The sequence below is a fragment of the Tachypleus tridentatus genome, chromosome 7 (genome assembly GCF_004210375.1).
Source record: "Tachypleus tridentatus isolate NWPU-2018 chromosome 7, ASM421037v1, whole genome shotgun sequence".
Lineage (NCBI taxonomy): Eukaryota > Metazoa > Arthropoda > Merostomata > Xiphosura > Limulidae > Tachypleus > Tachypleus tridentatus.
The window spans coordinates 89,930,921-89,946,179 of NC_134831.1; the positions used below are offsets into that span (position 1 = coordinate 89,930,921).

The 15,259-nt window shown below is 37.4% G+C and overlaps 1 protein-coding gene across 16 annotated transcripts in view; it reads right to left on the minus strand.

The window, feature by feature from the left end:
* LOC143256173 (zinc finger MIZ domain-containing protein 1-like) overlaps nt 1-15,259 on the minus strand; it is a 188,381-nt gene that overhangs the window by 23,552 nt on the left and 149,570 nt on the right. For 10 of the 16 annotated variants that reach the window (XM_076513017.1, XM_076513018.1, XM_076513016.1 and 7 more), the window contains one exon: nt 11,680-11,824. The exons of 2 other annotated variants lie outside the window; for them this stretch is intronic. In XM_076513017.1, the coding sequence (XP_076369132.1) occupies nt 11,680-11,824 (145 nt within the window). Of the gene's footprint in view, nt 1-11,386; nt 11,407-11,450; nt 11,657-11,679; nt 11,825-14,441; nt 14,896-15,259 lie in introns of those variants that run through there. 4 more of the 16 variants (XM_076513023.1, XM_076513022.1, XM_076513029.1 and 1 more) reach the window with 4 other exon arrangements.

A 15,259-nucleotide genomic window follows, 5' to 3' on the forward strand; every position in this document is an offset into this window, starting at 1 on the left:
CTTTGTGACCACTGGTGAGCACCAGCACCATCTGGTGTAGTGACTATCCTTTTCCATCTTGACTGGCTTACAAGAGAACCAGTCTCTTCTTGCACACACTGAAACAATGTTTCCCCTACTTAGTGAGACAGTAACATTCATCACTACATGTAACAAACAGCTCCTTGTCATGAGGACTACCAAGACTGGCTCTACCCAGCTCTTTGTAACGAGGACAACTGAGGAAACTGGCTCTACTCTTCTGCTAGAAGCAGCTTTCTCCATTGCTTAATAACCCATGTGCTGGAAATGTTTTACAAGTGCAAGCTATGGTCAAGAGATTGCTTAGCCATCACTGTTTTCTTAATGATTATGTCTTTGAAGACATTAAAAACATTTTTTCTCCACACATTCTCAAACATTAATGACATCTCATACAAGTATATCAAATTCTTTTCATCATTTTCTGCACAGTTGCCATGCCACTAAAGACAGTTCCTGATGGTTGTGGAATATTTTTCCAAAGCAATTCCCTTTCACTTGCTTTGCAAATATAGATTTGTTTCACTGATCAGAAGTTGAAAGACACATTAGATGAGGAAACACCTCTTTCACATTAAATTCCTTTGATTCAACTAGCACAATCATCTGACCAGAAACTCTAATGGCAGCTCTTAACATGATTTCTCTTCTTTTGGTACCATGTCAGTGAAGGTTTGTAGTTTTTGCTATGAACATGTCATGTATATTCTTCTTGGGATTTTTAACCCTAAGTATTCTTTACAGAACTTGGTGCATTTTTAACTCAAAAATATCATCTGTTATTTAAGTTGGTAGCTATTGGAACTTGGTACCTTCAGAGCAACTGAAACTTCCCCTAATTAGTTTTGACTTCAGCCATGACTACCTTCTCATCTTTAAGTACCCTTGAATGTAGTTCTGCATGTGCATGCTGTTACTGTTAAGGCCTGTCAATTCTTTAAAATGTGAATTCTGCAATACACTAGAAGTAGGTCCCAGCTCTGTATTTTGTGGTGCAACACCTTTTATCTCTCTTCATAGTTTCTTCAGGTTTCACTTACAAGAAGTACCCCAAATGTTCAATGAATTGTTCTAGAAAGATTTCTTTCATAAAAAGATTCTTTTACTCTGGATATATTTGACCAAATGAGGCATCTCTGCATATAACATGTCATATCCAAAACACTATAATATCACATGTCTTATGGCTAAGAGGGAATCGCCCAAGGAGAACACTACAAACCGTGCCAATATACATATGATGCAGACATTGTACCACTGTTCTTCTGAAAGAATAGAAGGTACTCTTGAAACACCTCTGTTGCTACAAGTATGATTTGGATGTTACATGAAAAAACTTTCTTTGCTGCACTTGTTGTGAAAGTTGGGAGTATGACTCCCAACAGATATTTTTACAGTCTGACTGCTTGGTTATAATGTCAACTCTCTATCAATCCACAAAATTTGCTATCTGTAATAATCCATGGTTCAATACACAGGTCTCCTATACCTGAATCTCAAAAGCATTTTCCAGTTGTTCCAAGTAAACTGAAAATGGTATGGAAAGTAACTTGTCTTAAAATGATACCACTGTACTTCTGTGTTTCCACTAGTCTTAAAATGATACCACTGTACTTCTGTGTTTCCACTAGTCTTAAAATGATACCACTGTACTTCTGTGTTTCCAAGCAACATTTTAAAAATACTTAATATACTCACACTTCTAGGAGAATGTGTACTTGTCAGATTAGTTAATTTGTACTATATATGATAATATCCATAGTGAAAATTACCATACAAATAATGCTATCATGAATTTTTGAAATGTCCTTGAAAAAAAAAAACACCATAGTTTAGTTACCATTCACAGCTTGTCCCTAATTTGGTAATGATACATCTACTTAACTTATACTATATTCAAAAACTGATGAGTGTTTTTCTATAATAACTAGTAGGCCTAAGCATCGGTTAATACACGTTTATATAATAGCTTGGTTAAACTAAACTGTGTTAAACGACCTGGTTTTCTACACAGCCTTCTGGATCCATACTACCAGAACATATGCTAAGTGGCAACCCATTACATTACTCAGGTGATTGGAAGGGGGCTGAAACACCTGGCGAAATACAGCAGCATTGTGTTGACCAGCTGTCATAAGACCCACACCATAACTCACCTATTCAATACAGAGAACTGGACCTAATTAATATATAAACACTAATTAAACGTAAATGCTGAGTCTCAAATTTCTGAATAAACTGAACAGTAACTTTAGGGTTGATAATTTAAACGTTTTATCTTCAACGCTTTGGCCAAAAGAAACATTTGGGTAAGATGTATAGCTTCAAATAAAGTTTTTGGGTTGGGAAAGTGTTTTAATTAATCTATGTGGGTGGCTTCTTTGTCATGAATTCATCCTCACTAAAATAGAAAAACCTGAAGATAAGCCTCGTTAATTTGATCTTGAAATACTGGATTTTACTTTATCTAGACCTACAAAATATAAAGTATTAGTAAATTTATCGTTTCAAATGAGAAAACAATTGTTTCAAATCGCAAGAAAAGAATTAAATGTTACTAATTAGCTCCTTTGTGCTGTTGGTTTAACTTTTGGTAAAATACACTTTCGTTGATTTTGAATGCTTATGTAAACTACGCAACGACCATCTCTGCTATCCGTTCTTAACTTGGACTTGATAATATTAGAGAAAATGGAGCTACCAACAGCAGCCACTATCAATTCTTAGATGGCCACTCTTGTCTGATAGAAATAATTATCTAAAGTGTGAAGTGAGATTACTTTATCCATTTATTTATTTGCAGCAACAGAACACGCAAATTAGACTCGCAGATTTATTCTGGCATGCAAGCCACTACGCCAAAATTAGCCCAATAAAATGCAGACACCTGTTACACATAAGCAAAAAGGAACTATATTTATTAATTTAATACATTTTCAGATTCACAAATAACTTTTAAATAAATACTTATGTTTTCATAATGTTTAAAACTGGTACCAGATCGTATTTATAACAATTATCGTCTTCACATTCATTAAACCTACTTTTCAACGAGAATTTCACAAGCTTTAAATAATAATAACACAAGCATGGTTAAAAAAAAAACAATTGATAAAAATATTTCGGTTTTATCGAGAAGCTCTGAACGCAAAATATGTATGTCCGTATTAAATAATGTCAAATGTATTACGCGATCACAGAAAATAAACATCTTTTTTTATTCGCAAACGAAATAAATACACTGATTTCGATTGGCGGCAGAAATAAAAATACGGTGAACGTCAATATACCGCAACGTGCCGTTGTACACACGGTCTCCCAGGTCGTGCAATAAATGTCGAAGGGCCTACACACTCGGTGTTTCATACAGTAAATATCAAAAATATTGATCAGTGAGGTGGGTGCACTATTGAAGACGCAGTGAAACCTTCCCACAGCTCACGAAATTCACTATCAACAATAACCAATGGAATTATGTTTTGATAAAATCTGTGTACATGGTACCTTAAAAACACGATGATTCATTTTCTAGTTGTTCATCAGCTCATGACTTAGGCCTGAACGAATGTAAAACGTTTAAACCGCGTGTAATAATAGTCTATTTTCTTGCTCAAACTTAATATAAAGGATGACATATCCGATGTTTGAAATAAAACTTGACAAACAGGTTAGTTATTCAGTTTAGTGGACACAAGTTTGACCACACGTAGAGATAAGGCGGTATTTAAGACTTAAAGTTAGAACACCCACGGAAAAGGTTAAAATTACAGTAGTGATCGCTATCGGAGACCAATGGTCACGGCTTCTTCTTAAAGACGAACAACAGGAACTAAAGTCACGATTATAAAACCGCAGATCGGTTTTCAAGAAGGGGAATAAGATAAATATTCACATTAATTTAGCGTACTCGGAAACTTTTACACAGACGTTAGTTCACGATGCCAATTACTACCGTTTTTACTACTGTCGTAAAATCGCGTAACAATTTCAGTGTTGACTGGTAGCGACACACCAATAGTTCCAAGAAGTGGCATCAATCCAAAATGTAAAAATAACCCTCGTCCAAAATTCTACATCGCAAAGACTGGTCATTTAGCCTTTAAAGTATAGTCACGTTTATCGCAGCGCTCCAAGCGGCACATTTGATAAACAGCAGCTGTGAATAAGGGTATCGTAGCAAATGCGTCTGCTAAGTATACACAGGTAAACGGACTGCCATTTATACAAACACAGCGACTGATATCATTCCAAGTTTGTCTTTATGTGTTATATAAACGTAGTAAATATTATTTATTAACAAATATCTTTGTTTTAAATCCTCAGCGTTACTTTGGTTTTTTTTACAATATTAAAATTTTCCCCCACACTATTTTTTCGACAATTTACCACATCGACGACAACTGTTTACAACAAGATCAATTGTTAACTTCGTAAAATGTGTTACACCCAGATACAAGGAATAGAACCTTCACGAGCCTTCCTTGTTGTAAACCCAATCACTGACCTACTATCAATAATGTTTCGTGACATGTGAGAAGTGTAAACAGCTAGCAAAACGTGAAGAAGGGAAACGTCTCAAATATGTTGCTACTATTTATATGATGCAACACTCCCTATAAAGCATGGAACGACCAGCTTTGAGCTTTTCAAGTACATACTTTTAGCTCATAGTTCCTTCACGGTTTGATCAGTTTGAGACCCAATTACAGTTCTGGATTCAATTAATATACTTGACTACGCCCAAGGTCTCGCAAGCTAATTTGCTCTAATCCTGCATAAAATAATTTCAATTTGACAGTAGGTTGGTAGATACCCTGATGAGTAACAACGTCGAATTGGGTATAAGATGATTGATATTTATTTCTGGCGCACAGAAATATAGCTAATAAAAAGGGGGAAAAAAAATGTCATAGATTAAATCATTCTAATCCTGCGTCAAAATATTTCTTCAAGTGCCGCGGATATTGAGAATTCCCTCTTGTTTCTAATTCCGAAAGCTGTCTTAGTAGACAGCGGAATCGTAAAACAGCAAATTTAATTTTTATATTGTATTACGCACAGTTAATATCGGTTTTGTATCATATCAAATTGTTTACCATGTCCTCTGCAATGTGTATTCCACCCTATTCATTGAATCAGAGGTTTGTGTCGGCACGTTTAAGTGGTGTGTCTTCTTAATAAAAAATTTGGTGACATTTTATAAATTTCAATAGAAAATATTCACTCTGACAAAAATAACACAAGTATATCTACGTGTCTTTAAAACAGGTTTAGGTAACTGAACAGAATGCATCTTCCTTTATTGTGTTCAACCATCAAAACATCACGGAATTCATATATTAATTTTGAAACTCGTTAAACCTCTAATTAGGACTAATACAAACTAAACCGTGAACATTAAACAAATATTATTCCAACCATTTAAATGATTTCGTATCATAAAGAAGAAACATTCCAAACTAGAATCGGTTAATGCAATCAAACTGCCAGATGATACAATTGTTATTACACTTGTGGAAAGAGTGCGACATATTGTCGCTAGTTGTGTTTTGTTTTGTTTGTTTTTGAATTTCGCGCAAAGTTACTCGAGGGCTATCTGTGCTAGCCGCCCCTAATTTAGCAGCGTAAGACTAGAGGGAAGGCAGCTAGTCATCATCATCCACCGTCAACTCTTGGGCTACTCTTTTACCAACGAATAGTGGGATTGACCGTTACATTATAACGCCCACGCGGCTGAAAGGGCGAGCATGTTTGGTGCGACGGGGATGCGAACCCGCGACCTTCAGATGACGAGTCGCACGCTTTAACACGCTTGGTCATGCCGGGCCCGCTAGTTGTGTATCCAACTCGAATCGCCAGCCATCAAATAAACTGGTTGGAGTTCTGCTTTCACAGATGAGTCAAGTAGTGTATTCATGATGAACTAAGGACAACAATTACCAAGTTCAGAGCGACATTAATACACAAAACTATAGGAAGATGAACGGCAGAGATTTATCAAAACGTCATCCTTTGCACCTCAACTACCTCTGTGAATTAGTCCGCCAAGATTTCCTCTTGGAAGTGTCACTCTGGGCTTGACATTTGTTGCCCATTCAATCTTTTTTGTTTGTGTGTCGTAATGCCAAAAAATGGTCTTTCTGAGCTCTGTTCACTGTAAGGAATCAAACCCCGGATTTTGCCTCTGTAATTCTAAACGGGGAGGGTTAAAAGATACATTTTGTTCGATTTCACGCAAAGCTACACAAGGGTTACTTATACTGGAAGTCCCTAATTTGGAAATAGCAGACTGCAAAGAAGGTAATTAGTCAATACCGCCCACCGCCATATCTTGAAAGATCGAATACTTGGATCTGACCGTCATTTTCATAATACACCTATTAAAGGTATGAAACGCGAATCACTGGACCCAAGAATAAACAGATGAACTATTGTATCTCATAACCTTTGCCATTCCACTGTAAATGTTTAGATTCATCATCGTGCCCGGCATGGCCAAGCGCGTAAGGCGTGCGACTCGTAATCCGACGGTCGCGGGTTCGCGCCCGCGTCGCGCCAAACATGCACGCCCTCCCAGCCGTGGGGGCGTTATAATGTTAGGGTTAATCCCACTATTCGTTGGTAAAAGAGTAGCCCAAGAGTTGGCGGTGGGTGGTGATGACTAGCTGCCTTCCCTCTATTCTTACACTGCTAAATTAGGGACGGCTAGCACAGATAGCCCTCGAGTAGCTTTGTGCGAAATTCCAAAACAAACAAACAAGATTCATCATCAAAATACGAAGCACTATATACTTACCATACAGTACAAATATAATACAACTGGAATGCCACGTGACTGTAAAACTGCCCTTAAACCTCTATATTGGGACGATTCATGCTGAAACACAAAGGGGTAGAGAGAAGTTAAAGCTTCGGTGCCCTGTACGACTAAATTGCACGTGATCATCAAGTTAACGCCCTGGCATTCGAGCAACACAACAGTTTAGTTATGGTATGGCCCGACAATATCAAGCCGTAAGATACTTAATTTTTGGAGGATCTAAAAAACCTGAGATAGCGACTTCTTTTCCGCAACCCCAGAAAGTTAAGTGTAGAAGATTTCTGAAAAAAACAAACTTATCATCGTAAACGTTTGTATTAAATAACCAAGAAAAAATGAAGTCTGTTTCGTGATTTTTTGATTCGTGAGATATATTTACTTTTGTTGGTTTATTTTGCTTTTTGTCTACGTGTGTGCGTATAATGTTTTCTACGGTAGACATGTTTTTCTTTAAGACCAATATCAAGTTTCAGTTATCATCAAAGACTTGTTCTATCATCTTATAAATATTTATATCGTCAAGATATTGGACACGAGACAGAATTTGATATTATTCAATATACAATAAAATAATCTGAGTCATATTTGTCCTGAGATTTAATGAATAAAAAGTCTCTTGGTCTGTGATCTGGTGCTTGGAACATAAAATAAAGATATTTGGTTTGTTTGTTTGTTTGTTTTTTAATTTCGCGCAAAGTTACACGATGGCTATCTGCGCTAGTCGTCCCTAATTTAGCAGTGTAAGACTAGAGGGAAGGCTGCTTGTCATCACCACCCACCGCCAACTCTTGGTCTACTCTTTTACCAACGAATAATGAGATTGATCGTCACTTTATAACGACCCAACGGCTGAAAGGGCGAGCATGTTTGGTGCGACGGGGATTCGAACCCGCGACCCTCGGACTACTACTAGTCGAACACCTTAGCCCACCTGGCTATGCCGGGCTAAAGATAAGTAAAGTGACTACTGGTGCGACTAACTGGACATGTCTCATGAAAAGATAGACTTACAGAGTGAAAGAAAAATAGCTGCAGAAAATCTGTCTTTCTATCACCATTGTAAATACTTAAAGAAACGATGATTTGTTCTTCAGAAACGACTTGTACGAAAAACATTAAGTTTTAAGACAGATACTATTATTCGTAAATATACGTAAAGGTTAACAGAAAACTATGACCTTAACTGAAGGTTCAGAAGAAGAAAAACAAAGTAATTCGAATAACAAACTGCACGTTTCATAGTGAGGAGGAGATATTAAGTTGTAAAGGCGTACGTGTGTCGGACACTTCAAAATTCAGAGAGATTCAACTGTGCAGCAGTTTATGAGAATTCACTTATTGACAGCAAAATCACTATTTTCAAAAGAATGTGCCATTTCAGTTTGCTTGAAGGCACGTGTAACTTAACAGAACTGGACGGTGTAGAAGCTGAATAGATTTGTAAAGAAGGTCAACCCCACTGGACATCTGTTCTCACGGGTGTTTCACAAGTTCCCGCTCCTCCTTATGGCCCATGTTCACCGCCTCCCCCCCCCCTCCCAATCCCACTCACACAAATCCACCAAGTCGTACCTTTACTAGTATGAAATGTCTAGTCGTAGAAATGTTTCAGACCAAAGATCGCGATGGGCCACAAATCAGATTCTACAAACACCCTCGGTGTAAAATGTATTTGCTTGTACTTAAACTCGTTTTGATAAGACTGAAAAGGAATTACTTAGTTTAAGATTATAGGTTCACCACTTCAAAAAATATATAACAATCTTAACTTTGGATCACCACGTAAACGTTCGAAACCCTTATAAAAAAGTATTCAATATGCAAATATGGAGGGCCCGGCATGGCCAGGTTGTTAAGGCACACTACTCGTAATCTGAGGGTCGCGAGTTCAAATCCTCGTATCACCAAACATGCTTGCCCTTTCAGCCGTTAGGACGTTATAATGTTCGGTCAATCCCACAATTCGTTGGTTAAAGAGTAGCCCAAGAGTTGGCGATGGGTGGTGATAACTAGCTGTCTTCCCTCTAATCTTACCCTGCTAAATTACGGACGACTAACGCAGATAGCCTTCCTGTAGCTTTGCGCGAAATTTAAAAAAAAATACAACTATGGATTTATAACATGAAAACTGCTGGAAGATGTATTTTGTTGGAGACGATAACAATCGCTAGATGGCGTTAAGGTCAAATTCACTTTGTTACCGCTGTAGAGGAAGTTTCGAAATGGTTCTAACACTAAAGATAATTTAAAAATATTAAAAAGATGCAAGAGTTACATATATCAGATAAATATTAACCTAACCGAATTAGTAACAGCTTTCCGTCATGACGTAAGAATTACGTATAAACTTTATACAGCACGCTCACTTTTACTGTCTCAACATACACCTCTGAAGGGTAACACAACAGGTTTTTTTCAACCGTGAAGACAAGATCCGTTCGATGCTTCACTAGTTTGAACTGATAGTTATAAGTTCACAGTTTCAATTATTTGCTAATTTCTTGTCCTCTTAACGAACTTACGGCATGTTAGATGATGAGAAACCAACTTGAAATAAAATGTATCACAGAACGGCTGGTATGGATATTAACACTTTTACTGATAAGGAGAGAACAACGTTTCGACCTTCCTAGGTCATCTTCAGGTTAAGAAAGTCAATATTTAACCTCTGAATCCGTACAGAGTGCGATCCTGTCATTTCAGAGCATACACTACATTCATGGCGGTCACAGTCATTCTCTTGGCGTGCTCCGTGTAGGTAATAGCATCATGGATTACGCCTGATGGCTAGCTTCGTGATACCCTGGATATTGTCTCTCTCAGAGCCCTGCGATGTCGCTTTGTTCCACCTTTACCGAGACCCTTGCCACATTTTCCTATTCCAGACATGGAGAAATGTAAGAACAACAAACAATATCTGCTCGAACAGCCCCCCCCCAAAAAAAAAACAAACCCAACAAACAAACAAAAAAATCCTGAAGATGACATGACCTAGGAAGGTCGAAACGTTGTTCTCTCCTTTTCAAGTTTATTAATAAAAGTGTTAATACCCATACCAGCCGTTCTGACATACATTTTGAACTTACGGCATATTTCTTATTACTTCGACGAGAACAAAAAACTGAAATTCCAAAAGTAAAGTAAACAACAAACAAATGTGGGCTCTACGAACCTTACTAAAAGGTTAAGAAAAACAATAATTATGTGATCAAGTTTTCATGTACTACACTGTTCTAAAATTTACATTAATTACCTCCCACAATACAAACCTGTGCACACTAAAAAACAGCCTAAATATATAATATATACATTAATATAATGGACAAAACAACTGTAATTAGTTATCAATATCTACAAATTACCATAGCCACAATAACCATTTTTCTCCCCTATATATATGTCATCTTTTAAAATATTGCCGGTTCAGCCTTAGTACAGGTTTTAAATTGCCGTATTACACGATTAGCCCTCTTGTGTTAACAGTTCCTAATTTATAAATGATCGACAAGAGGGAAGATAGCTAATAAATACCTCTAACCGTCAACTCTGGGGCTACTCTTTCACTGTCAAAAGTGGAATTTATCATAACATCGTATCGGCCTCGCATATTCTGTGACGAGATTCGAAGCTGCAATTCGCAGATCGCGAGTGGAGCACCCTAAACACGAAGCCATGTTGGTCTTTGCACAAATGAACAACGAGGTTCACAGATATATATACTTTTTATTTATCTGAATGATTTCTCAAATAACGCTGTTCTTAACCTGTGGTTTGTAACCATTGCATACGAAATCCCAGTGATTAAGACTGAGTTTCCATATTGTAGCTCAAAAACAACCATACTATGTTCGATTAAATCAAAATAATACTTTGTTTTAAAACTTCATTAACGTGCATATTAATATTAGTAAGATGAGTTTGTAGTATAACTAAGCAAGTTTTATGGGCCTTATTGGTTGTCTGAGCGCGGTCCTCTTCGAGTTTCACTTTATAGCCACTAATAACATCGTTTTTTCAAGATATTCCACAATTATTGGTGCACAATGTTCTCTTCTGTCTTCCAGACTACGGTTTATAAATATCATTAACCAAACAGATCAACTTTTCAAATAGTTCAGTTCCACTTTCTGAAGTGTGGTATTGAAATTACATATTTAGGGTTAACTTGTCTTGTTACATGCACGTGAGCTTCTAACAGAATACCTTGACAAATCATCACTACCACACATTGAGTATCCGGAAACCAGCTGTTCTAAAAACTTAGAAAGTCAGACTAAACCATATGTTCATTCGGAAACAATACTTATATGCTAAAATATTACTAAAAATGCAGAGCAACTGCTACAACACCACGTCTCGAATCTTAAACCTTTGAAATATAGCCGGACAGGCTTACCGGTACTGACCCATGAAATATTTTCTTTCTCCTTCGTCGAACCCAGAAAATTTAAATGCTTATAGCTATGATTGTAAAACTTTATCAGAGAATAACTAATTTTAAAAGTCGATAACACTGAATAGTTATATATATATATATATACATACACAAATCAGAAGATACATACTCGACACCCAGTTGAGTACGTAAACGAAAACTTGTTGAAGCTACCTTGTAATCTGTGATTTGCGGCTCGAATCCCGTCGCTGAACATGATCGCCCTTTCCGTCATGGTGACAGTCAACCCCAATATTCGTTGGTAAAGAGTAGTCCAAGCATTGTCGGTGGGTGATGTATACCAACTACATTCTCCGTAGTCCGTATGAATGCAAAATTAGGGTTGGCTAATACAGATTTCTCTCGAGTAGGTGTACGAGAAAAACAAACAAACAAATCTTACCCCTGAACCGAAGGAAGGGTTTTCTGTAAAGACTGGTGCATTCCGGGAGGAAATTTGGATAATCCAACCCCTTCTTCTGATGGCGTTTTATGATGACGTAGGAGTAGCAATCGTCCGAGTTCCTCACACCAGACAGACAAAAGAGCTGTTTGGAAGAGAAACACGCTGATTAGATTTCAAGTTTATAAAACAGGCGTATTACATGAACGTTACACTAGGTCTAATGAGTTGACAGCTTAGACACAACTACTTGATGTCCTGGCATGGCCGGGTGGTTAGGGCGCTCGACTCTCAACCTGAGGGTCGCGGTTTGATTCCCCTTTCTCCCAGAAATGCTCGTCCTTTCAGCCGTGGGAACGTTTTAATGTTACGGTCAATCCATAATGTCGTTGGTAAAAAAGGAGTCTAAGGGTTGGCGGGAGGTGGCGATGACTGTCTGTCTTCCCTCTAGTCTCACACTTCTAAATTAGCGACGATCAGCTCAGATAGCCCTCGCGTAGCTTTGCGCGAAATTCAAAATAGACTAAACCAAACGATATCTCATAACTGATGTGAATTTAATTTTCGTAATAAGCAGTAAACAAACTTACTGATAGTTAACACACGAGATTCAGTCCGCTCTCACATACTTACAGGCACACAGTAAAGGAAATAATTACACAAACATCAATGTCTCAAACAACGAGTATTGACAACTAGATAGTGAATTAACTACATGCCACGAAATAAAATAACAAACCCAACAAGGTGTTCTTTATTTGTGTTTTTTGTCTTACACATAGCGTTACAACTTGTCTTTATGTTGACACACACTTTATCAGTGTACAGTAGTGAGATGTTAACATACAGTTAATCAGTGTGCAGTAGGTGGGCATGTTTGGAATCACTACTACTGGGTACAGTATGGTCATGAAGCTTCATAACAGTGAATCTCGTTGTGAATGGTTGGACGACAGTGAACTATGATGTAGTTTATTTTCACACGCTAAAGGGAAGTATTCTAGTAGCAGATCTTTTGTTACCTTTTCTCCCCTCATTCTTTATATATTTATTTCCAATACATTAATAACAGTAAAATATGTAGTGTCTGTATGGTGAAAATGTGCCTCAGTAAAAGAGGCGATTACAGAGGAAACACAAAGAGCGAAGAAAGATACGCCATCTATCAGATCATTAAAAGAAACCCAACTTTCGTGCTACTTTAAATAAATATAAATTAATTTCGTAAGATACGACACCATTCACAAATAGTTGATTCTAAAGTAAACTTTCATTTCTGCAATGCCCTCTGTTAGTACAGCGGTATGTCTTCGGATTTATAACGCTAAAATCAAGGGTTTGATTCCCCTCAGTGGGCTCAGCAGATAGCCCGATGTGGCTTTGCTATAAGAAAACACAACACACCATTTCTGCAATAAGTCACGTGAGCCGGTATAGTTTAATGTGGTCATGTTTTAGAGGACTGCTCGTCTATACTACTTTGTAATGAAAGAAACACCACAATAAGTCATTTTGGTACAATCTAATTATCATGTGTAATACATCAAGCTGATAATTTGTGAATAACAAGTTATTTATACCTTGACAAGAAGAATAAAACATGAAGTTTCAGCCTGAACGAAATTCCATATGCTTGTTTATGTGTTTGTTTTGAATTTCGCACAAAGCTACTCGAGGGCTATCTGTGCTAGCCGTCCCTAATTTAGCAGTGTAAGACTACAGGGAAAGCAGCTAGTCATCACCACACACCGCCAACTTTTAGGCTACTCTTTTTACCAACGAATAGTGGGACTGACCGCACATTATAATGCCCCCACGGCTGAAAGGGGGAGCTTGGTTGGTGTGACTGGGATTCGAATCTGCGACCCTCAGACTACGAGTCGCACGCCTTAACACGCTTGGCCATGCCGGGCTCTTGAATGTGGATTGACTATCACTTTTACAGGACGTCCAAAGTGGTCATGTCTCTAACCTCTGACCCTTCGACACCCTAAAGACTAGGCTACGCACAAAGGACAAAGTTTTTTTAAGTTAGATGGTAGTTCAACGGCACTGCTCTGTTTACCAGCCATCAGCACCATGTTGGAAGTGTTTGTCACTCAATAAATATACGTGGATATGTAACAAGACAGACATTAATACCGCTTTATTGAACGTATTAACATAATAATCACACACATTAAACAGACAGGATGTCATAATACATTGTAAAAGTACAAATATAAACACACCAACTGACTATTGTAAACATGATATTACATCAGGTTATAACAGTACAAATATAACAAGTAAACAAGTCTTGTAAGCATGCAATTAATTTAAGTTGTAACAACATACTAAACACACGGGTTGAGTCTTTTGTTCGTTTGTAATAATATTAAGTTGTAACAACATACCAAACACACGGGTTGAGTCTCTTGTTCATTTGTAATAATATTTAGTTATTGTAAAGATATAAAAATGATTTCCTGTAATTTAAAGCATGGTTTATAACTATTAATTCCTAAAAGTTCCATATACAACTTTATGTCATGTACTTTATATCATCATGTACTCAACAGAGACTCCTTAAGGACGCACAACATACGTTTAAAACCTCTCTTCACTCAATGAAAATCTGAAATACAATGACAAAATACAATATAAAGAAAACGCTAACCGTTTAAATACTGAAAGCAAGTTGATTACTTGAACTTTTGTTTATAATCTAATAAAACGTCATAAGCTATAAGAAAAAACATTTCACTAGATAAGTGTCTTACTTCTTATAAGAAGAGTGTTGGGTGGAAGTCCACCCCTTTCCACACGCAAACTTTACTTGTTCAGAATGAGAGAAAGGTATGCTGGTATTTTCCCTACTAACAACCGGATTCAACACAATCATTAGATCGTATCATTTATAGATTCCAGTAAGGGAGGAATGTGTGAGGTTGAACCCCCACCATCTGCGTTAGGACAATAAACCATCGTTTCTCTACGACGCTGCTGCCACCTATATGTTCGTTATTAGTCTGTGTTGAAGGATGTAATTTATCTGCTAACTTCAACTTTCGTCGATTTCACAAAATTGAACGCTGAGACTACACGACCTTGACCAATCACAGCCCGGGAGGTCACCAAAGTCCCGGCCATCGCTGTGCTCTCCTGCTGCCTACAACCGATACAAAATGTGATGTGAATGTTAAGTAGCCACGTCCTTCGTATGGTATTTTCAACCTAATGACGAACAAGGGTCAACAAGTCGTGAATACCTCACAGAAACCATAGACAGATACAATGATATAACGCCAATACTGTATAGCAACTCTTCCTAATGTACTCGGAACCAATACATATTTTACGTACATAACAACGGTTTTATTTATTTATTTGATACATATCGAAAAGAGTTTCTTCATATTTATCAGCTGACAATGTACAACTTACATAATTTGGTACTTTGCTGGATGACGGAATCTTATTTTAAAACTGAATTAAAAAAGTTACGAGGGTGGCTTTTAAGAAATCAACACATACCTTTAGTTTTACTGAACATGCGCAAACGATGTTACAGTTTTACAGACCTCAGGTATTATAGCTC